This window comes from Vicugna pacos, chromosome 23 (assembly GCF_048564905.1).
Source record: "Vicugna pacos chromosome 23, VicPac4, whole genome shotgun sequence".
NCBI classification, from domain to species: Eukaryota; Metazoa; Chordata; class Mammalia; order Artiodactyla; family Camelidae; genus Vicugna; species Vicugna pacos.
Window position 1 is genome coordinate 20952120 of NC_133009.1, and position 25247 is coordinate 20977366.

Genomic DNA, 25247 nt, shown 5'->3' on the forward strand with positions numbered 1-25247 from the left:
AAAGTGTTAATAGTTGGTAGAATAATCGGCATTGTCATATGTCATAGCAAAATCATTATAGGATTCAAACTGAAAAGATTCCACTGGATTTGGCAATTAAAAGGTTATTTGTCATCTCAAACAAAATATTTTTTGCCTAATGGGCAGCTGAAGGAAAGGAAAAACTAAAAAAATAACTTCTTTTTTGCACTCAAATTCCTTTTAAAATCTGACAATACATTTCAATGGTAATGTAAGAAGAAAGATTTGCATTTCTTGCACAGATGTACTAATGATAGATAACTCTATAACTATTACTTTATTTAAAAAGGTTTTGTCAGGCAATTACTGACAGTTAAACATTTTCTTCTTTATGTGGCCTTTAAGATGCCAAAACCATGGTTCAGTGATCAGATTATTTGTAGAGAGAACAGATAGATACTTTTGCTTGATCTTAGCTCTTCTTGGTGATAGAAAAGAACCTCTTAGGTATGTCAATTATGTAAGTGTAACCATCTTTCTATTCATTTTACACTTGGGATCTCTTTCCATTCCTCTACTACAGTGAGAACATTCTTACGACGTGATTGAGAGCATTTGTGATTCAGATGATGGATGTGGTCAGCAGATGCATCCCCTAATGTTTGTGGGGATTTGAATCTGCAGCCCTTTTCTCTTTGCCCACACTTCAAAAACCTGAAGTGCAAAAGGAACCAGGGCTATCCTTGTACATGTTAGGCCCAATTCAGATCGTATTTTGTGTGCTTTCTACCAGACATTTTTCTTTTGGCCACTGTGAAATTCAATTTAGATGAACGTCATAAACAATCCTGAAATGAAAAGGAACCACAAAAGGTCAAGCTGTAATCTTTGGTTGAAAAAGGAGTAAGGGACACGTTTTCCTTTGTTTGAGGTAGTAAAGTGCATGGGCTTATAAAAGTTTTAGGCCTTCCTTGTCTCCAGTAATTTAGGTCATTTTAGTATCGGCTAGGTAGAAAAGTCATCTTTTCTTTTTCCATATGAATCCTTTAAGTTCTGCCTCATATCAACATTTTACTTTGTCCCTCAGACAAAAATAAAACATAAATATTTTCAAACCTAACAGATGACTAAGGAATAGCTCATCCCCTCCTGAGGTTTCATTAGTTCAGAAGATTAGGAGAGTTTCTATCAACTCAAATAGAGACCATTTTAGGAGCAGAAAGACTTCTTTTTCAGCCAGGGAATAAACTGGGTGAGTATGTGGAATGAATCATTAGGCAACATATTACGTGAAATGTGTAATTGTATTCTCTGTTGGACAAGCAGAAACCAATCAGTGTTATCATTATAACACTATATTTATGATCTTGATACACATTAATTAATTGTTTTGACTGAAAAATATTGCTGACTGCAGATGATCATAGCAGCTTAGTCAAAACATTTTCATATCCTTGGATTAAATGACTCACATATACATGTAATATTGGTTTTTAAGTAATTCAAATCAAATAATACTACACATAGTTCAAATAAAACTCAACTAGTATAAAGTTTTTAAGATTCATCCAATTTGGTGCATATATCAAATGATCTTTCTTTATTGCTGAATAGTCTTCCGTTGTGTAAACATATGACAGTTTATCTACCCACCTGTTGATGGCCATTTGTGTTTTTTCCAGTTTTGAGCTATTATGATTATAGCTCCTATGAACATTCTTTTACTCTGTGTGGTTTTATGAATGAGTTCTCTTTTACTTTTAAGAAAGCAGTAGTTGAATCCTGTATAAGTTATTTCAGAATATTTGAAATTTTGGGAAGCCATTTACCTCACTTTATGAGGATAGTAAAATGTTAGTAATAAAACTTGACAAGGATAGTATAAGAAGAGAATTTTATCTGGAACAATTTCATTTATGAATATAAAAACAAAAGTCTAAATAAAAATGAAACCCAGCAGTATATATATTATATATTATCAATACGAAGGTACTTATTTTTCAACTTAATATATCCGAAACTTTTAAATAAATGGCTTCTAAAATTATAATAGTCAATGTATTCTCTCCTTTAGTGGTACATGACATAATGGTGTATCTTTTCAATCAATGGAACTTTAGACTCAGTGATACATGACATTTAAAAAAAATTATGGCCATGTAGGTTTTATCCCAGGATGCAAGGGAGTTTCAACATTAAAAAAAATCTATTAATGTAATATACTATATTAATAGATTAAGACAGAAAAACCATAATATAATCTCAATACTTAAAAATGACCAAAAAATTGAATATCCATTCCTGATACATTTAGCAGTTTGGGAATAGAAGGCAATTCTCCTAATACTGAGTTTCTATTGAAAGTCTAAACCAAAGATCATTCTTAATGGTGAAACATTAGAAACATTCCCATTAAAACTGGAAGTGAAATGAGATTTCCTTCTATGAAGGAAATCCTATCCACAGTAACAGCAAAACTGTAAGGCACCTGAGACTATAGATAATAAAAGTTGTATAAGCTCTCTTGGAAAAGCATTCAGTATTATCTAAGCACATAAAAGAAGATATAACTTGTACATAACATAACTATGCATTAAGTAAGCTATATCTATAATTTTAATTAACTCAATACAGGTATGGAAAGAATCATATTGTAAGGATATCAGTTCTCTTCAGATTAATCTATAAAATCATTGTGATTCCTGTTAAAATCTAAATATATTTTATGGAACATAATTAACCAAATTCTAGTACTCATTTAGAAGAGCCATGGCAATTTAAAAACATGGTCTACTAGTATGGAGAGGTCATTTTAGAGCTCTCATAATTGAGACAGTATGATATTGGTCTAGGTATAGGCATATAGACGGGGTGACCATACCTCTCAGTTTGTCTGGGATAGTTCCTGTTCATGCTTATTTTGTTACTGCGCCTGGTAATTGCTAATAAGCTCCCTTTTGCTCTAAAGTCTGTTCAGTGAAATTGCGCTGGAAGGCCTGAAACAGATCCACTTGATTTATGATCTAGGTAGTATTAGAAAGGATGTCATTCAATAAATGGTACTGGGACAGAAAGAAATACAGTGCAGTCTTTATCTCACACTACACACAAAAATCAATTCCAGGGAGATTAAAGGCTTGAAATGAAAAGTAAGACTTTAAAACGTATAAAAGATAACGTAGGACACCGTCTGTATGATTCCTGGAGGAGGAGATAAGGGAGCTTTCTTAGGATGGAAAACACAAATTATGAGAGTAGAATGATGGTTGACAGGGGCTGGCAGTATGGGAAGTAGGGAGAGGTTGTTAAAAGTGTACAAACTTTATAAGACAAGTAAGATCTGAGGAGTTAATGTATAGCATCCTGATTATAGCTGATAATACTGTATTACTAAGAGGGTACAACAAGTATTCTCACCAAAAAAAAAAAAAAAGTAAATAGGTGAGATGATGGATGTGTTAACTCACTGGTGGGAGTTCTTTCACTATATGTATCAAATTAATCATCATTTGGTACACTTTAAATATTTTACAATTTTATTTGTCAATTATACCTCAGTAAAGTTGAACATAGTAAAAAAAACCCAAAAAAATTCAAATTATAAATTATAAAGATTCCAATAAATACTTTTTTACAAATAAGAAAGACACTACCAATAATGTGGAAAACAAGCTTATCTGTTGGGAGAAGAGATTTGTAATGTACCTAAATTGAATAAACAGAATTCCTGGATTAATCAGAAAATAAACAGCACACATACAGTATGAAAAAATGGCAAAGGATATTAAGCGACAGTTTACAGAAGAGAAATCTAAGATGACCATTGAGAATATAAAAAAGATTAGTAGTAACCCTGCTAGTAAAGTTGAAGATGTATGTGACTTTTTATTATAGCAGTTCCACTTTTAGATAGATAGCCTGGGGAAATGTTCCCATGTGAGCACAAGGAGATATTTGTAAAAATATTCATCTCAGAATTTTGTGTAGTAGCCAAGTAAAGACCTAAAACTATCTAAAATTGTTGGAAACAATCTAAATTCCATAATCAGAATTGATACATAAATTGAATATATGAAAATACTCCATATAGCAATTAAAATGAATGAACTAGAACAATATGTGTTAACATGGATACATATTAGAAACATAATATTAGAATAGGACCAAGTTGCAAAAGGCTGTGCATGATAATGGTATCAGTTATAAAGTTTAAAGACATTGAGAAAAATGCTTCCCATAATCTCAGTGGTTGTGTATATGTGTACTAATGATACAAAATATGTATGGATATGGTAAACACCAAATTCAGGATAGGGAATGGAGGAAGGGGATGATACCAGGAAGGATAATGGGATACTTGGAGAGTGTCAGTACTGTCTACAGTTTCTTGTTAAATATTTTCCATTTTATTATTTATTATAAGTATGTAAATAGTTTATTTGTCTTACTGCATTTTAAGTTTCTGTTTTTTACATGACCAAAAATGTTATTGATATTTATGTATCCTGTCTTTGTAATTCCTTTAGTCTCCTTTAAAATCTGAGTGAGATACCAGTAGCAGTTATGTATAGTGACTATATAGCTTAAAATTTTTTTAAACAAAGAATAAAATAACATACAGTTTTCCCCTCATCTAAAAATTGTCTAGATAATGTCTAAGGTTTCTTCCAGAACTAAAGTGTAGTTCTTTGATGTTTCTAAACCACAGAAAATCTTTTCTTAATATAGTATTTATGACAGTTATATTGTTATAAATTTTGAATGTTGAGGACTGTGAAGCCAGTTTCCTATACAGGTGATGTTTTTGGTCTATCTGCCTGTCTGTATTAAGCAATCATCTCATTTACAATAGGGGTCAGCAAACTATTTCTATAAAGGACCAGATAGGAAACATTTTAGGCTTTGAAGGCCATAGTCTGTTAGAATTATTCAGCTCTTCCATTGTAGTGGGAAAGCTGCCACTGAAGGTTTGCAACAGTTTTCATTATTCAAATATAAAAACAAACGTAAAAAACTGGCATGATTTAGTTTGTTATTAATTAGATTTGGATATCTTACAAGCCAGTTTTACATAAGATAGATCCTATTAAGAAGTTGTTTCAGTTTTCTGAATCAGCTTTAAGAAGCAGTTCTTTTTGTGTTGTAACAACCTGCAGTAATGGAAAATTTATTTATTTACATTTACGTTCAGAGTCTAGGAAGTACATTTTTTCCTGTTCAATGTCATGGGCTAGAAGGTAGTACATTTTGTGAGTATCAAGTAATCATGGCTCTTCTCTGTATGCACAAAGTAGGCGTACCATGGTCATGTTGGAATCCGTGCAAATCTAAAGGAAGGACGGTAAGATTAATTTAACCCGAATCAAAATTACCACAGTACTTATATCCAGAACACTAAAATTGGATGTGTTTAAAAAAGTTTTAATAAGAATCAGAGCCAGGATTTGAACCCATAAATAGTCTAAAGAAATATATGTTCTTAGAGTATTAATTTTAAAAGAAGTTGAGATTTTCAGAAAAAAATGGTTATCTTACCAAGATATTGATTGTATTTATTTTTCCCAACTGAAAATTGAATGTATCTATTTCTTCAGGGACATCAAACCTGACAATATATTGATGGATATGAATGGACATATTCGGTTAGCAGATTTTGGTTCTTGTCTGAAGCTGATGGAAGATGGAACGGTAAATAAAGATAAATCTTAAATTATTTTACCCACAGACACTTCCCTTGCTACTTGTCTTCTTTATCTGTTTTAGAATCCATCTATTCATTTTATCTATCAAGCATCCATCCATCCATTTGTCTTTCTATACTCCACTTCCTTCCTCAAAGGCATTTAGGCATACTTACTCATAACAGGGCTTATCTGTAAAGTCATATTCAACTACTTATATTAATTATTTTAAGATTGATACTGTACTTGAGATATTTTAACAGTTCCAGAAGAGTGAAGAAAATAAACCCCACATGGAAAAAGAAAATACTACTCCTTCTTCACTTTTATTTATTTTATCTTTCTTTACTAGTTGTCTAGTTTTCCTGAGGGACGGTGTTCAACAAGTGAATGCTTTTATCAGAAAGTCCTCTAGGCTGATTGAGTTTTATGTTACCATTTGCTTTAGTTTTGCTAACCCTAAACCCCTCTGTTACATTCTTTCACTCACGTAAAAGTTTACATGTTCCAATTTTATTCTGTGTTTGTTGTTATTGTTGTAGTATTTACTTCAGTTTCCTAGGTGTATAGCAGAGGTCCCAATATACCTCATTTTAATTGGTAGAAACTTTTTGGTAAGCAATTTAAAATAGCACATTGCAAAGGCCATGAAAATGTTGCATTATTCTGGACCAGTAATTTAACATCTGAAAATTTATCCTAAGGAGATAACTTTTGAAAAACAGATTATATGACTCTGCCTCTGGCCATGATACAGGGTATAATTGGTACCAAATTGTCTTTTTCACAGTAAATAACTATAAAACTGGATGTAATATTTGAGATAGCTGTTTTTAGGAAGTGGACAACAGGAAACAAAAGACTGTTATCTCCAACAGAAATGGATTCATGAGGTATGCCTCACCATTTCCCAGGATTGGAACCGTTTGCTGACTCTGATGCAGAGAGTTAGATATAAAGCAGAGCTTTACATTGCTGAGGAGGAAGAGATCAGAGTTGAGTTAGCTGAGGCAGCTGGAATTTGCAGGGCTTGACATTGGAAAGGAGGGAATTGTACAGAGAGAGGGCTGAAACATACGTATGGGGCTATCTCCTGATGGTTGGGCTGTATAGATGTAGTACAGTCATTCCTTCGTATCTGTGGGGGATTGGTTCCAGGAGCCCCCATGAATAGTAAACTCTGTAGATGCTCAAGCCCCTTATATAAAATGATGTAATATTTGCATGTAACTGATGCATATCCTCCTGTATGCTTTAAATCATCTCTGGATTACTTATAATACCTAATATAATGTAAATACTATATATATAGTTGTAAATACAATGTAAATGCTATCTAAATAGTTGCCAGCAAGTGACAAATTCAAGTTTTGCTTTTTGGACCTTTCTGGAAGATTAAAATATATATATTTATTGAAGTATAGTTGATTTACAATGTTGTGTTAGTTTCTGGTATACAGCATAGCAATTCAGTTACACACACATACATATATACTTTTTCATATTCTTTTGCATTATAGGTTATTACAGGATACTGAATATAGTTACTTGTGCTATACAGTAGAACCTTGAAGTTTATCTGTTTTATATATAGTAGATTGTATCTGCTAACCCCAAGCTCCTATTTTATCCCTCCCCTCTCTGTTTTCCCCTTTGGTGACTGTAACTTTGTTTTCTATGTCTATTTCTGTTTTGTAAATAAGTTCATTTGTCTCATTTTTTAGATTCCACATAAAGTGATATTGTATATTTGTTTAACTTTTATATCACTTAGTATGGTCATCTCTAGGTCCATCCATGTTGCTACAAGTGGCATTATTTCATTCTTTTTTTATGGCTGAGTGATATTCCATTGTGTATATACCACATGTTCTTTTTTTATTCATCTGTCAATAGACATTTAGGTTGTTTCCATGTCTTGTCTATTGTAAATGTTGCTGCTGTGAACATTGGGGTGCAGGTATCTTTTCGAATTACACTTTCCACTGGATATATGTCCAGGAGTGGGATTGCTGGACCATACAGTAACTCTTAAAAAATTTTTTTTGGATCCACAGTTGGTTGAAGCTGCAAATGTGGAACCAGCAGATATGGAAGGCCAACTATAAAAAATATATGAGAATTACCAAATAGATGGTATCCATTTAAAAATCTAAATTACTTGAAGTCAAGTAGGGCAGGAGGAGACACAGTGCTTGGGGCACTGGGATATTGGACCTGGAGAGCTAGTTAACACGTTTGTAACATGTGAGGCTTACACTAAACCTAACAGTCTAAATCCGAGTCCTGATAAGATAACAGAGTTTGAAAGTGGTCCTCCAAATTAAGAGGCTTGAGCTGAATCTTAGGTTTTCAATAAATCTGCCCTAAAAGGGTATAACGGTAAGCCAACCCATGTTCAAGGAGATCGGTTAGTATTTTTTTATCTACTTAAATAAGAATTAGTATTCTTCAGAGGAAGATAACAGAATTCATGCTATCTACAGTGTCTTATTGACAATGACCAGCATTCAATCAAAAATCACTAGACCAAAGGAAAATTGGGGGCAGGATAAGAGATTGTGATACAGAGTTAAAAAATAAAAGATAGTCAGTAGAAACCTAGGTAACACTAGGTTCGACTTGCCAGACAGAGACTTACTGAAACTATCATACAAATGTTTAAAGAATCAAAGAAAAATAATATTCTTAAAGATTACACAGACAAGGAATTTCAGCAGAAAAATAAATCAAATAAATTTTTTAGAACTTGCAAATTATAGTAACAGAAATAAAAAATTCACAGGAGAAGGTTAACAGTGGATTAGAAATGAGAAGAAAGAGCCAGTGATTTTGAAGACTGATTAATAGAGATTATCCAATCTGAAGAACAGAAAGGAAAAAAGTTAAAGCAAAATAAATATAGGTTCAGATATCCATACAGTTAGAATCCTAGGTATCCTATCTCAGGAATAGAAAACATTTGTAGGCTCATACTTACCAAATGTGATGAAAAGACAGGTCTAAGAATCCTAGCATATCTCAGGGTTATAAAAGGAACCACACCTGGCCACATCACTATTAAACTGCTGAAAATTAAAGATTAAAAAAATTGAATGCAGCCAGAAGAAAAAACACATTACATACCATGGGAAAATGGTAAGAATAACCACTGAGCTCTCATCAGAAATCATGGAATGATATCTTTAAAATGCTGAAAGAAAGAAGAGAAGTCCATAAACCAAGAATTCTATAGGAAGCAAAAATATTCTTCAAAAATGAAGGTGAATTAAAGATGTTTTTGGATAAATGAAAGAGGTCTGGATGCTAAAGAATATCCTTTATGCCAACGGAAATGATACCATTTGGACAATTAGATATGTATGATAAAGAATATCATATGTGATAAATAAGATCTGTAGGATAAAGAAAAAAGACCATTAATTTTTCTTTTAAAATTTACATAAAAGGCATCTGTATTAAAAGCAAAAATAACATTTTAATGTGGGGCTTGTGACATGTGTAGAAGTAAAAGATCTGACAATAGTCACACAAACAATGTAAGGTAGGTGTATGGAATTATACTGCTCTAACAATTGCACGTGTGTGAAATGTAAAGTGGGATATGGATAGTGCTAGGTATGACATGAGAGAGAGAGAGAAATAGCATGGTGTTCTTGCTGAGTTGGGAAAACGGATTAAAGTCAGGTAGTCTGTGGCATCAGGAAGTTGTGGTTCACTTCTGGAGAGCAGAGAACTACACTGGAGAAGAATTCCAGGCGAACGCTAGTGTTTCCCTAATCCTGCATGTTATAAGCTCCCTAGACTCAAAGCTGGGGCTCCTCTTCTGGTGTCTGATGTCCAGCCCTCCAAATCCTTGTGCGGTCCAGAGGGCACTGAGTACTGTTTCTGCCTAGATGAGTTTCCCCTGATCAGATTTATTCCTGATTCTAGTGTGTCTTCCTAGTCATTCATTCTTTATTGATAATCTCAAAATAAATTTCCTGGAAATAATAGCATGTTGGTCCTCCATGTAGAAAGTTATAATGAAGAAACCTTCTTTTTACTTGTTTGTTTCTATTTTACTTTTACTTTTTATCAAAGTGATCTGTGCGTATTTTAGAAGACTTGACACAAAAAGCCAGCAATACTTTGTCCTGGTTCTTCCTACCTCCAAGTCTCTTTTTCCAGAGGCAGATGCATACAAATCTTTTGTCTCTTTCTTCTATTGTTTCTTTTACTTACATATTTTTAATGATTTTCATGCCACTGTCTCTTGATCATTTAGTTTTAGGTATTATCTAATAATTTCCTGCCACAGAAGATGAGGATTCAAGTCTTATGCATCCATCTCAGCCAATCTTTACATTTCTTCTCTCTCTTCTCAATGTTGTAATTATCACACAGTCTTTCATTAAATCCTGTTCAGTTTTTTAAATGATTATACAAATGTTATGTATAACTGTGCCTTGCGGTTTGTTTTAATTACATTTCTTTTCTGGAACAACTTTTTGTTCTCCCTGGAGTAAGTGACCCCTTTGCTTTACTTAGTTTTTTTATGTAACCATTTATCCCCAAACTCTTCACCACACATTCAGAAATAGAGCAATTCTTTTTTTCTCTCAGACACAGTAAATAACTTAGTGGCTTCCCTGTCTGGAGTCCTGCATTCTTCCGTTCTAATCTACTGTCCTGTAGGCCTCCTGTCATTCTTGATTTCCTTTCTTCATCATCATGGAATTCACATGTTGCTCTCTAGTGTTGGATCCTCTGTTTCCTGAAGCGCATGTCTGTCTTTCTTCTCATTTGATGTAGCTGCCTGAGAAAGGTTCCATTGGAAGGAAATATTTCATAATCTTGGATGTCTGAGAATGCTTTCATTCCTACCCTCATACTTGATTGAGAATTTGTCTGGACTGGACATAGTATTATAGATTTGAAGTTATTTTTCTCTTAGAATTTAGAAGGCATTACATTGCCTTCTAATTTACTGTTGAGACATCTGATGCCATTCGAATTCTCAGTCCTTCTATTATAACCTTCCCCCCTTATTTGAAAGCTTTTAGGATTTTCTGTTTATTCCCTGTGTTCTGAAATGTTGTGATTATGACTTTGTTTGGTTATTATTTATTACTTGGGCAGTTACTTCAATGTTTCTGTAGGTCATTTTTTTTAAATTAAAAAAAATTTATATAGATATTTTTATTGAAGTATAGTCAGTTTACAATGTTGTATCAATTTCTGGTGCACAGCATAATACTTCAGTCATATAGGAACATACATATATTCATTTTCAGATTTTCTTTAACCATAAGTTACTACAAGGTATTGAGTATAGTTCCCTGTGCTATACAGTATAAACTTGTTGCTTATCTGTTTTGTATATAGTAGTTAATATCTGCAAATCTCTAACTCCCAATTTATCCCTTAGTTGCTTCAATTTTAACCTTTTTGTAAGTTTTGTGACTTTCCAAACTTAAGTTTCAGCTTGCTTTTTGGCTATCACATCTGAGTTAAAACTATACTATCCTAATGACTGTACCTTTATAAGAAGTCAATTTCTGTGAGTGGGTGTCCTAGTATAATTATTTTTCTTTCTCTAAAATTGTCTTGTCTATTCTTAGCCATTTGTTTTTCCATATGATTGTTAGGGTTATACAGGCTTGTAGACCTGTACTGAATTTAGGAAAATTTATGTCTGTAACATGGAATCTACTTACCTGTGGAATATAGTGTGTGTCTTCATTGTTTTAGATTTTTCTCTTAATGTCTGTTAATGAAGTTATATAATAATATTCACTGTAAAACCATAACCTTCTTTGTTAGATTTGTTTCTAGGTACTTTATGGTGTTTTTTTTTTTTTTGGCTATTACAAATGAGTAACTTAAAAAAATTTTGTAGTTTAATAGTTTGTTGCTGTTAAGACACGATTGATTTTTGTATATTGATCTTGAAACTAGCAAGTTCGCTAAATTTTTTAATTAGTATTCTATGCATATATGTGTATTTTTCTGCCTAGGCACTTTTATAATCTGCAAATAATGACCAGCTTTGGGTTTTGTCCTTTCCAATCCTCATATTGCTGTTTCGCTGTATTTTTTTCTCATCATGCAGTCAGTGACCTTCAACACAATATTGAATAGGTATGGTAATAGGGAGCTTCTTTGCTTTGTTCCTGACTTCATTGGTTATTTTTGTCATAGTTTCAAATTAAGTATGATGTTTGCTGAAAGGTTTTGGTATATATTCTTCATCAGATTAAGGACATTCCTGTTTCTGATTACCAAGAGTTTATTGGTACAGTTGTTACTGTTGTAATCAAATGATTTTTCTGCATACATTGAGATGATATTAGGGTGTTTTTCCTTTAATCTGTTAGTATGATGAATGACACAGATTGTCCAATATTAAATCATCCATTCTTTGAATATAAACATACCTTTATCGTCAAGTTGTATTGATATATTTGAACAAATTGCTAGATTAACCATACTAAAATTTTATATTAAATTGTTACCTGAGATTCATACCTGACAGTGATCATATCTAAGATTGTAGTACTATCTTCCTTCTCAAATTGTCCTTGTCTGTCTTGTTTTGAATACAAACAAGGTTATTTTAGCCTTATAAAATGAACAGGGGAGCCTTATTTCCTGCTGTTATCCATTTTGGCTCTTGAACAGTTATATAATACAGAGGTTATCTGTTTCTTATTTATAATTGGTGGAACTTACTTTTAAATCACCTTTGCTTTGGTGAGGTTTTGTTTTGTTCTGTTTTATTTTGTTTGTTCCAGGTAGATTTTATTCTATTGATTCAAATTTTTTAATGGTTATAGGTCTCTTTGGTTTTCTATTTCTTCCTGAGTCAGTTTTGGTAAGTTATATTTTTTCTATGAAAATTATCTATTTTCTCTGAGTTGTCAATTTTACTGGTATAAAGTCATTCAGATTACACTCTTTCTAATTTAAAAATCTCTGTTATATGTGTAGTTTTGTCCTTTTTTCATTCATCATGTTATTTATCCTTTACTTTTACTTCATAAATTTTAATATAGAACATTTTACTATTTTTCACTTCTAAAAGTTTTCCAACTTTAGTTAGAACTCTTCTGTGGACCATTAATTATTTAGATGTATTTCTTTTAATATTAATAGTATTATGTTTATTTATTTATTTGGTTATTTATAGAAAGTTATTTTTTACTGGAGAAAGTTATTTTTTACTCTTAGTTACCAGTTTTTTGGCATTTTTCAAGATTGCCTTTTAATTTTATAACAGGCCAATTTTTATAACTGTTACATGTTTATTTGAAAATAATATACTTTTTCTGACTTTTGGGTGCAGGTTTCTATACATGCCTATTTGATTAAAGTTGTTAACTTTGTTGTTCAGATTTTTAATATTCTTACCAGTTTTATTTCCTTCTAATCTATTTATTTAAAAATCCTTATTATAATGTTGAATTTATTAATTTTTCCCTGTAATTATCAATGTTTTCACAACTCTTCTATAACTGTGTTGTTAGGTACATATACAAAATTGCTCTTCCAGGGTCTTTTCTTTTATAATTAGGTTAATAAATTTTTTAAAATCCTAATAATATCTTGGCTTTAGAATATAGTTTGATTGATATTAATTTAGCTACCTTAACTTTCTTTTGGTTAACATATGCTTGGTGTGTCTTTTCTATCCCTTTATTTTTAACCTTTATGTGACTTTATGTTTAGGTGTATTAGAAAGATTATTGCTGATTTTTTTTTAATTGTTCATTTTGGTTTTATTTGTCATCTGGTGTGATAATGCTGTCTTTTGATAGGTGAATTTAATCCATTGATGAATTTCATGGTTATCAGTGTATTTGTATTTATTTTTAGTGTTTTGTCTTGTTCTATTTACTATAGGATTTGCTTGTTTGTTAAACGAGTGCTTTTTCTTTTTCCTTCTATTCTTCCCTACCTTCTGTTGGCTTGGTCAAATTTAGTTTTATTTCTTTTTTATCCTGTGGAAGGTAAATATTCTATTTCAAATATTTAAATATTTATTTTTAAAGTTTTAACATTTGTTGTTTACCTAAAGTCTAGAGTCAATTTCTCCACCATACTCCTAATCAAGAAAAAAAACTTAGTTTATCTTATACTATATACAAAAATTAAAAATGGATCAAAGACCTAAATGTAAGAGCTAAAACTATAAAACTCTTGGAAGAAAACATAGTAGGAATGGGGAGAAGTTTTATGACATTAGATTTGGCAATGATTTCTTGGATATGACACCAAACAACAGGCAACAGGAGAAAAAATAGATAAATTGGGCTATATTATCATTAAAATTTTCTGTGCATCAAAGGACACAGTTACCTTAGTGAAAAGGCAGCCTATGGAATGGGAGAAAATAGTTGCAGATCATATGTCTGATAAGAGGTTAATATCCAGACTATATAAAGAACTCCTACAACTCAATAACAAACTAAAAACGCAATTCAAAATGAGCAAAGGACTTGAATGAACAGACATTTCTCCTGAGAAGATACACAAATGACCAATAAGCACATGACAAGATGCTCAACCTCTTTAGTCATTAGGGAAATGTAAATCAAAACTGTAATGAGATACTACCTCACACTCATTAGGATGGCTGCTATAAAAAAACAACAAGTTTTGACAAAGATGTGGGAAAATTGGAATCCTTCTGCACTGTTGTTAGACACGTAGAATGCTGTAGCCACCTAGGAAAACGGTTCTTCAAAAAGCTAAAAATAAAGTTATTGTATGATCCAGCAGTTCCACTTCTGAATATATACTCCACAGAATAGAAAGCAGGGTGTCAAAGTTATTTATTCATCCATATTCATAGCATCCTTATTCATAATAGCTAAGGGATGTCAGCAACCTGGGTGTCCACCAGCAGATGAATGGATAAAGACAATGTGCTATATAAGTACAATGGAATACTCTTCAGCCTTAAAATTGATACATGCTACAATATGGATAAACCTTGAAAACACTATGTGAAGTGATACAAGCCAGACACAAAAGAATAAATATTGTGTGATTTCACTTACATGAACTACCTAGAGTAGTCAAATTCATAGAAAATACAGTGATGGTTGTCAGGGCCTAGAATAAGGGGGGAATAGAGGAGTTACTGTTTAATGGGTATAGATTTCTAGTTTTTCAAGATGAAAAGGGTTTTAGAGATGGATGATAGTGATGTTTGTACAACAATGTAAATGTTGATGTTAGTGACACTAAACTGTGCACTTAGAAATAGTTATGATGGTAAATTTTATATTATGGGTACTTTGCCACAATTAAAAATAATAATTAAAAAGTAAATAAAAAAATAAAAATTAGAAAACCAAGAAAACAACATTTTAATCCTAATTGCTCTCAGTAGCATGTTGTTTTCTAATATTTTAGTTCCATCTTATTTTTCAACTTTCAAGTAGTTGTTCTCCTCTATTTCATTATTCTCTTGCTCCTCCTCCCCTTCCTCTTAGTCTTTGTTGTCCTCTTTCTCCTTCTCTTCATCATTATTTTTATCTGATAATGACCATTTAGATGTATGTTAAAGTTTATTAATACCTTTGTTCTCAATTGCTTCCAGTGTCACATTCTTCCATATTTCTGAAGCATATCCTTTAGTACTTCTGTTTAATTGAAAAGGTCTATTTGTGGTAATTCACTCAGTTTTTATATGAACCTTTATTTAACCCTCATTCTTATAATTTAGGCAGGTAGGGAATATAATATTGACAATTATTTTGTCTCATCACTTTAAAGATACAGCTTCATTTTCTTCTGACAGTTCCATTTTCTTCTGACTGCTATGTTAGTATTAATAATTCAGCTATCAGTTTAATTGTCATTCCTTGGTAGATAATCTCTGTTTCCTAATATTTTTAAGCTCTCTTCCCTTTGGTGCTCTGCAGTCTAACTACAGTGTGTATTGAAGTGGATCTGATCTTTTTAATATCTTTTATTTCAGTGTTTTTTATTCAAATGACTAGTTTTTTTCCTATTTCTAGGACTTATATTTAATTTTTTCCTCTTTTTGTTACATTTTTGTCTTTTAAAATGTCTTTAATAATTCTAAACATACTAATTTCATGAAGCTGAACTGATCATTGTTACAGGTCTAATTGTAATGTTCGGATTTCTGACTTTTGCTCATAGTGGAATGTTTCCTCATTTTGTTTATATTGTTGAAGTGTAAGCTAATCTTCAGTGGGCTTCTTATATGCGAGAATTATATGTGGCCAAATTTGAGCATGTGTCCTCCAAAGTAGTTTTGAGTTTGTTAATTATGCCAGGTTTTCTAGGGGCATCCAACCTGATACCAACATTTTTGCAAGTTTCTTGGCTTGAGACCTTCTGGATCACAGAAACCCTATGAGTTAGAATCCTGAATTGTGGTACTATGTGACCTAAATTATGAATTTCTAAAGGAGGAATTTTTCTTCACATATCAGCCACAATCAAGATAGACAAGATGTCTTTTTTTTTTCCCTCAGTTCACTGGCAAGTTTTTATAATTCACCTTTTCACTTACAGTATACACTTTAGGGTAAAGGTTATATGGGGCAGCTTCTTGCTTCAAACCTCATGTAAGCTCAGGGTCTTTCCTTTTGTCCTTATGTATTTGTTAAAATCCAAGTATCTAGAAAATAAAAGCCAGTAATTCTCCAACCCGACTCCTACTCTAATGCTTATCACCTGTCCTCAATCATTTCTTGATTACTGGCCCCTAAGAACATCTCGTTTTTAAAAGCTCATTTTTATGTTTATAAAATTGATTGTTATATTTTATCTAGTATTTTGAAAAGTTTGTAGTAGAAGAATTTTCAAGTTTCAAGTAGTTTGCAGGAACCTTGTTAACATTTATTTCCTTAGGTTTTCATCAGGGTGTTCTAAAATAATCTCTAGGCTGCGCTTAGTATTAGCCATGTGTTTTTCTGTTTCTTTCCCCTAGTTGTAAAATTTCTATAGTTCCATCTTTTATAAGTAAATATTGGACAGATAGTATCAGTAATAAGAATGTTCTAAACTAAATATTCAATTTGTGGTTAGTGGCTGTGGTGTTCAAATCATATTTTCACTCTGAATGTAGTCAGTTAAGTAACAGCTATAATAAATGTTCAATAGTGCTATGAAATCTGAAGAACTGTTGGTGTGGTAGTTATATAAATTTTAACTTATATGTTCAAGGAGATTAAAGTCAGATAATGACAAAGTTATAGTTGTTATAAAATAATACTGTGTTTCTAAGTAAATGTAAACATTTCTGATTAAAATTATTTTTTGTTTCTAATGTATTAATAGTAGATTACTAAAAATGTGAACTTCTTCAGGTCCAGTCCTCAGTGGCTGTTGGAACTCCAGATTATATCTCTCCTGAAATCCTTCAAGCCATGGAAGATGGAAAAGGCAGATATGGACCTGAGTGTGACTGGTGGTCTTTGGGGGTCTGTATGTATGAAATGCTTTATGGAGAAACACCATTTTACGCAGAATCTCTGGTGGAAACATATGGAAAAATCATGAATCACAAAGTTAGTACATTTTACTAATTATCAAATTAATGTGATAGATATAATAAATTTGAAGTACTGTGATATTTAAAAGGAAAATAGTTTTCTAAATCAGTAAAGAATCTAATTTCTGTACTAATAGGGGACATAACAAACATAAGTAATCAAAATCCATAAATTATGCATAAAATCATTCTTACCTTCTGTATTTTATTAGAGATGCTAGTAAGTAGAAAATTAAATGGCCACTCTAGGAGGTTAACAAAGATCATAAGCAGACAATTTATATCATTACTACTACAGTGTAAGTATAATCATGACTAGAATGCATTTTAAAAATTCTCAGTGTTAGTAGTAATAAATGAAATGCAAATTAAAATAAAAATGAGATACTTATTTTTCCCCTGTCAAATTGGTAAAGATGAAAAGAAAAATAGTACTCTTTTCTGTGAATAATCCAGTGAAGCGGACATTGTTAGACATTGTTGACAGGAATGTAAGCTGATGTACTCTTTCTGTCCAAAAGTTTGTAAGTATGCATCTAGTGCCTTAAACAATGATTAAAACTTTTCACTGAGCAACTTCAGTTCTAGGAATCTACCCTAAGAAAATATTTGTAGAACAAAAATATATGTATAAGGATATCTATTTCAGTATAATTTATGATCATAAAGCATTGGAAACAATCCAGATGCACAACAGAAATGAATTAATAAAACTAATGCTTTTAGTACCATGGGAAATAGGTTGTTTGTATAAGAGGAATTTTCTGATTATTAGCCTCAGAAGATTGTGAGCAATTGCAAAAACCTAGGCTATGAATAGGAATATCCCATAAAGGGAGTGACGGTCTATTCTTGATAATTTGTTCTGACGATACCATTATGATTAGTTGCTTCACATATATATAAATTGATTTTATAGAGTTGATGCTTTTCTACCTGCTGCAAAGATAATCTTCTAAAAAGTTTTGAAGGGTTAAAAGACAAGAAATACCTACAAAGTTGTAAATAGCATGTAAAGCATTTCAGATAGAAATTGTTATATCATAACATGGTTGTTAAGAGCGCAGGTTCTGGAGTCAGACAGCTTCAGTTCAAATCCCATCTCTACTGTTTATTAGTTCTATGACCTTGAGCAAATTGCTTGAACTCTCTGTTTCTTTGTTTCCTCGTCTGTAAAATTAGAGTAGTAGGAATACCTACCTTAGACAGTTGCTGTGAGGATTAAATGAGTTAAATAAGTAAAGCACTTCTAATGGTGTCAAGTACATATTACATTCTCTAAAAATTCAGTATTATTAATCATTAGTATATGACTTATATAAACATTATTAGTCATCTACACTATTGAAAAATTGAGTCAAGTTGTCTACTACATTTAATGAATTATTTTCATTCTGACAGCATTTAAGGTATTTTAGCATTTATTCTTTCTATAGTACATGTATGACTATGTCGCAAATGAAATTAAAAGTTCTTTTAGGAAATGATCCTTTTTTATTTATCTGTATATCACTTTAGTATCAGTACTTTGTACCAGTATGTACTTACTAGATATTTTTAAAAGGAAATCTATTTTTAAGAAAATAAATGTCAACATCAACCTACTTAATAAATTAAATATTGATTTATATTTTGTTTCTATTATTCTCCATTTAGGAGAGGTTTCAGTTTCCAGCTCAAGTGACTGATGTGTCTGAGAATGCTAAGGATCTTATTCGAAGGCTCATTTGTAGCAGAGAACATCGACTTGGTCAAAATGGGATAGAAGACTTTAAGAAACATCCATTTTTCAGTGGAATTGATTGGGATAATATTAGAAACTGTGAAGCACCTTATATTCCAGAAGTTAGTAGCCCAACAGATACATCGAATTTTGATGTGGATGATGATTGTTTAAAGAATTCTGTGAGTATGACACTGTAAAGAAGATTTGTCTCTCTCTTGTTAATGTGGTTATAAAAGAATTTTATAGACCACTTTATCAATTATCAGTCACGATGGCTTCTAGTATTTATTCTGTCTAAATCAGGAAATTCAGAGAGTTAACTGAAGTGAACACAGTTATTCATGGCTAGGAGTAAAATTAAAATTCAGAGATTTACTTCTTAGATTAGTTTTGCCATTAGGTTTCCCAAGGAAAGGACAAATTAGATGCTTAAAAAAGTGGACTTCATGATGGCAAAATGAAGACATTGGCCAATCTTTCCTTAAAAACCAGCATGAAACTGGCCAAAATTATCAAAAACAACCATTTCAGGGCTTGACAAATCAGCCCAAGGTAAATAAGTGGAGAAGCACTTACTCATGAAAAACTGCTGAACTTTGGTTAAAAACAGCCCTCCCATCCCTTCCTTCAGCTTGGTTGGGACAGTAGAACTGCTTGCATGGAGCTGCTTATAAAAACCAGCAGCTTTGCTGCCAGAGGGAGCTGACTTGATTGGAGAGCTGAATACCCATGTCCAGTGGTGTTGTCACCAAAAATAGCAAACTCTGTAGGAAATGAATGGGGAGAGAAAATCTATAGCCTTACTAGCCTGAAGTTATAGCCTGTTTGAGGCAAGTGGCTGACCAGTGGATTAGCCAAATAGTCATCCCTTTTTGGTTTGTGGGCCACACTAAAACAGGCCAGCATAGTTTGTGAACTTCTGCTTTAAACCAGTAGGTTATATTAAATTAAAATTTAAGAAAATAAGAACTTAAAATTCTGTTTTTTGCCTTTTTAGCCTTCTTATTTTGAACTTTGTTTTTATTCAGTTGTTTTATTTCTAATGGCTTTAATTCTGTACTGAAAATTTTAATGTTAATTTTATATCACTTCTCAGTGTTCAGTAAGTACCATATTCAAGACATAAGAACTCTTACACTTTTCCTCTTTGAACTTCACAAGAAAAAATTAAATGGATTTTCCTCATCAGTTTTTTACTACAAGAATTGAATTTACTGTTAACAAATCATGAGTCGTTCCAAATAAATACGTAGTATAGTCAGTTCTGACTATTTGCTGTAGTTATGTTCAGTAAAGTTGCCAGGAACACTTGTTAGTGAATCATGAAATGTTGCTCCTCAAGGAAATACAGGGTTAGGTTCCTATGAGCCTCCGGTTACGACATTCTCATCAACCAATCAATACAGTACATCAACCAAATAATACCTTGTTTTTTGTGTGTTTCTATTTAAAGACACCTTACTTAATTATATATTGTCAATTAATGACATCAGACTCATGGCCAGCAGTACTGTAATTCATTCTGGAATGAAGCTTATCTAATACACATTTTTTTGTAAGGCATATCACAGCGTTCTTGCTTGGGAACGGTAGATGTCATTTCAGCACTACTCTTAGAGGCCATTTTAAACAGCAAAATTACCTGTAAAAAAGCATGAAAATGAGAAAAATGTAGACCTTGGGAAAAAATACTTCTTTACAGTATGAAAAACAAGAAGACAGAGCATCTCCTTGTTCAGCCCCAGCTGGGAACATGTGTAGGGTGACTCAGATTTTTCTTTGCTCTGCAAGTGTCTACAAATGACTACAAAACTACTGGTGAATATTGATTTTAGGTTAGAGATACATTTTAGCGATTAAACAAATTTGTAAATATGGAATACACAAATAATGATTGTACTCTCTATGTCCATTAGACTTGAAATTTTTCTTTTCATTTTATTAGCATTCTACAATAGCAGTGTTTATGGTCTAAGTTTTATATCACTAAATGTCTATACCAAACTTACCAGTGTTTCTAAATTGATGAGTCACATATTTGCTGTTGACAGTTAATATTTAGAGCACAACCTACAGTTCATAGTTATATATTTCTTACCAGACCTTTTTTCTTCCTTTAGGAAACAATGCCCCCGCCAACACATACTGCATTTTCTGGCCACCATCTGCCATTTGTTGGTTTTACATATACTAGTAGCTGGTAAGTTTGAAAAGTTAATATGATTTGGAAAATTTAGGGCAAAGTAAAATGAATTGAGGTTTTTTAAAAAATACAATGTATAAGAGAGCCTTGTAAATTAAAATTTTTAAAAAATAGAGTGAAGCTACTTCTGGAAAAAGTTAGACATTGCAAAATGAATAAAACATATAAGAATCTTAACTCATTTTGGAGGAGTAAGAGTAGGACAGATAGCTCAGAATCTGTTAGCAGTGGGGCAGGAATTAGGAGGGTCCTGTGCTATTGAATAAACACTTTCTAGTTGTCAAGCATCAGAACTTTCAACGCATTAAACTTAACCATCTTTTCACTGACCCTCATTCCACTCATATCTTCTCTTTCCTCTTTATCTTTCCTTAAATTATGCTGAAATTGATTATTAATCAGTCCCTGTATGTGCCTCGATTCCCTGACTGTCTCTCATTCTGTAACACTGGTTTTGCTAAGGTGGCGTTTGTTATTACAGTTCAATTTTCTGCCTGTACCTGTGCAGTTGAAAGTGTCTAGATGAAAATATCTGACTATTCTAACTGGTCTCACTTTAAGTTCATGATTACCAACCTTAAGTGCTCCTTATTGCTGCCTGGCTGTAGTGTAGTCTCTCCTCCACTCTCCTAGATGACTATTTCATGCTTTATACTTTCCTCTGCAACCCGTGTCCTCCTTACTCTTACTTGATTATCTCACTTCCTCTTCAGAGAGAGGTTGAAGCGATCAGCAGACAACTTCCACAAGCTCCCATCACCCCATTTACCACCTACGTACGTCTGGACCCATATACTCTTCTTTTTATGGGTGACTGATGTGAGCCCCCTAGCTAAGACCCATCCCCTCTGTCTCATCTTGCCTACTCTACTGCGTTGCTGTTACATCATGAATTTTTCCTCTTCTGTGTCATATGCATAACAGATTATTCCCATTAGCTCACAAACATGCAGTTTTTTCTTCCATCTTAGAGCAAAATGTAAAAGCTCTTAATCCAGCTTTCTTTACCTGCTACCAAATTATTTCTCTGGCCCTATATTATAGCATAATTACTTCAAACTGTGCTCTATGTTTTATCCATTTTTCTCATACTCTTCTATCTTGGCACCACTCCAGTCAGGTTTTTGCTCCCATCACATCATGCAAACAGCTTTTATTGACGTCACCACTGGCCTCCCATGCTGCTACATTTAACAGTCGTTTCTCAGTCCTAGTCTTACTCATTTGCCTAGTCTCATCGCATTTATCATGGCTCCTTCCTATTAAAACACTTGCTTTTAACTAAATTGTACTGAATTAAAGAAAGCATTTTACTTTTTTTTAATTGAAGTACAGTTGATATACAGTATTATATAAGTTACAGGTGTATAATATAGTGATTCACAATTTTTAAAGGTTGTACTCCATTTATAGTTATTATAAAATATTTGCTGTATTCCCTGTGTTGTGCAGTATATCCTTGTAGCTCATGAAAACATTCCACTTTTGAATTCCAAAGAGGACCATGGTTGGTGCTTTTGACTACTGTTTCACTTGAGTGGACACATTGTTTTAAATTACCAGTAACCCTTCAGCAGACTTCATTTTATAATTGTGGTTATTAAATTCAAGATAATTTGGGCTATTTAAATTTTCATTTTTTAAAATGCTTCTAAATAGTCATTTATGGTGATTTTTAAAAATAATGTGTTTTCTGATCATTCCAGGTGGCTAGCTATAACTAGATGTTCAAATCCATGTTCTAAATAATTTTAAAAAGTTATCCTTTCTCTTTGAACTAATTATTTCAGTGTAAACCCACATTTTCTTCCTTTTCTTTAGTGTTCTTTCTGATCGGAGCTGTTTAAGAGTTGCAGCTGGTCCCACTTCATTGGATCTTGATGTTAATGTTCAGAGGACTCTAGATAACAACTTAGCAACCGAAGCTTATGAAAGAAGAATTAAGCGCCTTGAACAGGAAAAACTTGAACTTAGTAGAAAGCTTCAGGGTAAGTATATCTTAAAGATAATGTTTTTCTTTTTTGAATTGGACTCCCAGTATTAGAAACGATTTATTATAAGTACTTGGTTTATCTCAAAAAGAAGTTTTTTTTTTATTAAGTGGAAAAAAGCAAGTTACAGACATTTATGCAGAATACAATATAATACCATTTATGTAAAATCACAAAATTAACAGTTAGCTACAAAATAGCATTTGTTTCTCACAGGTATGTACGTGTGTAGATAAGTGTGAGGGAATAAATACCTCTGAGGAGAGGAGAATGGGACCACTAAGAAAAATAGAACCCTTCTCATCCTAGTGTAACACTTTATATGACTCCCTACCATGACTCCTCCATTGTTATAAGTTCTAGTAGCTTCTAGCAAACTTGTCATTCTCTACAGCGTCACTCCTGTTGCAATGTTTGGTGATTTAAAAGAGCACTTTGGTGAACCTTTTAATATTCTGACTTCTTGTTCTCTTGAATCTTCACTTTCACTCTCCACCCTACCTCATCCACTCCTTCTGGTGGTAGTATGATATATCTTGAGATTACAGTATCTAAAATTCTTTATTAATCTCAATTTCAAGCAAACCCTTCATATCCTCCAGCTCATAACTTTCTGGTTAACTTCCTCTGGTGTCTTAACTGCAATATTCCTTCAATTCCACCATCACCTACAGTTCTGTCACCCATTCACTGTTCCTCTTATGCTCTCAGTTCTCATTGTAGTCAGTCAGGGTCATCAGACCCTTACATTTACTCTCAGATCTGTTGCTCCCCTTTGTGTTGGTCCAACTCCTTTATCATAACCCCAAGCTTGTTTAAATACATTGCACCTCTAATTGTGTGGCTGAAAGTAACTTACTTAAAACACACAACATGCCAACTAATTCCACTTTAAATTCATGAACACTAATGTCAGATTGACTGAGATCTTAATGTTGCCCCGCAGTCCTACTTTTTTCCTTAACTCATTTCCTGCCCTGTCTTGCAAAATCCAATGATCATTTCCCAGTCTCTATCTTTTAACCTATCAGAATTTGACCCAGTTGATCACACATCCCCCTCCTGATAGCTCTTCTTCTTTTGGCTTCTGGGACACTTTAATCTCCTGGTTTTCCTTTTTCTCATAACCCAGTTTATTCTGTGTACTGATTTCTCCTAAACTCTTAGACCTTTGACTGTTAGAGTACTCCAGAGTACTCCATACGTTTAGTTACTTAGAACTAAAACCTTACAGTTAGTCATCTTTAAACCTTCTCATTCTCACATCTGATCCATCAGCAAAGCAGGTCAACTCTGCCATCACAAACTATTTGAAATCTTATTATCAGTCACTGTCTGTTATCCCCCTGTTTCAAGTCACCATCAACTCTCACCTGTATCCTTGCAGTAGCTTCCTAACTGATTTCCCTGCCTTGCCTCACCACCCTACCCAACTCCCACCTTCCTACAGTTGTGTTCAACTTAACAACCAAGTAATTCTGTTAAAACACAGTTTAGATCATTTTACTTCACTGTCTCATCCCCACCCCCAATGGCTTTCCATCTCACTCATATTAAAGCCAAACTCATTTCAGTGGCTGAGGGCCATATATGAACTGGCTTCTTATTACCTTTCTGACTTAATTCCCTACTGCTCTCTCCCTTGTTCTTCCTGTTTTAGTCACCCTTGGATCTTCGGTTGCTCTTTCCACAAACAGGCGCATCTCCACCTCAGGGCCTTTGCATTAGCTTTTGCCCTACCTTTAATATTCTTCCTTTGATACTCACATGACTCATTCTCTTACCTCTTTCAGGTCTCTACTTCAGTGTTACCATTCAATGAGGTCTTTCCTACTCACTCTATTTAAAATTTAATCTTGCTTAACCCCTGATACTCATTATCCACTTTCTTGCTTTATTTTTCTCCAAAATAAAGAATGTTATACACAATGTACTTTACTTACTCATTTTGTGAATGAAGGAATGTATCTATAATCAAGACACAGAACTCTTAAGAGAGAAAAAAATCAAAGCTTTACCATTATAAAATTGTGCTATTATACTTTTAGAGGCTCAGTATAGAAAAAGGCTGTATTCAACAAAGCAGACTGTTTCCTGTTTTTTTCAATAAATTGTTAAAATCTCTGCATGTGAATTATTCCCTTTTTGTGATGCACTTTTTTGATTT

At 32.8% G+C, this 25247-nt stretch overlaps 1 protein-coding gene across 11 annotated transcripts in view; it reads left to right on the top strand.

The window, feature by feature from the left end:
• CDC42BPA (CDC42 binding protein kinase alpha) overlaps window positions 1–25247 on the top strand; it is a 233565-nt gene that overhangs the window by 88811 nt on the left and 119507 nt on the right. For all 11 annotated transcript variants that reach the window (XR_012063552.1, XM_031690085.2, XM_015234804.3 and 8 more), the window contains exons 6-10: window positions 5556–5649; window positions 16976–17176; window positions 18817–19065; window positions 21007–21086; window positions 22911–23077. Coding sequence is in view for 10 of the 11 variants with exons in the window: in XM_031690085.2 (XP_031545945.1) it covers window positions 5556–5649; window positions 16976–17176; window positions 18817–19065; window positions 21007–21086; window positions 22911–23077 (791 nt within the window). In the remaining variant the exon portion in view is untranslated. The remainder of the gene's footprint in view (window positions 1–5555; window positions 5650–16975; window positions 17177–18816; window positions 19066–21006; window positions 21087–22910; window positions 23078–25247) is intronic.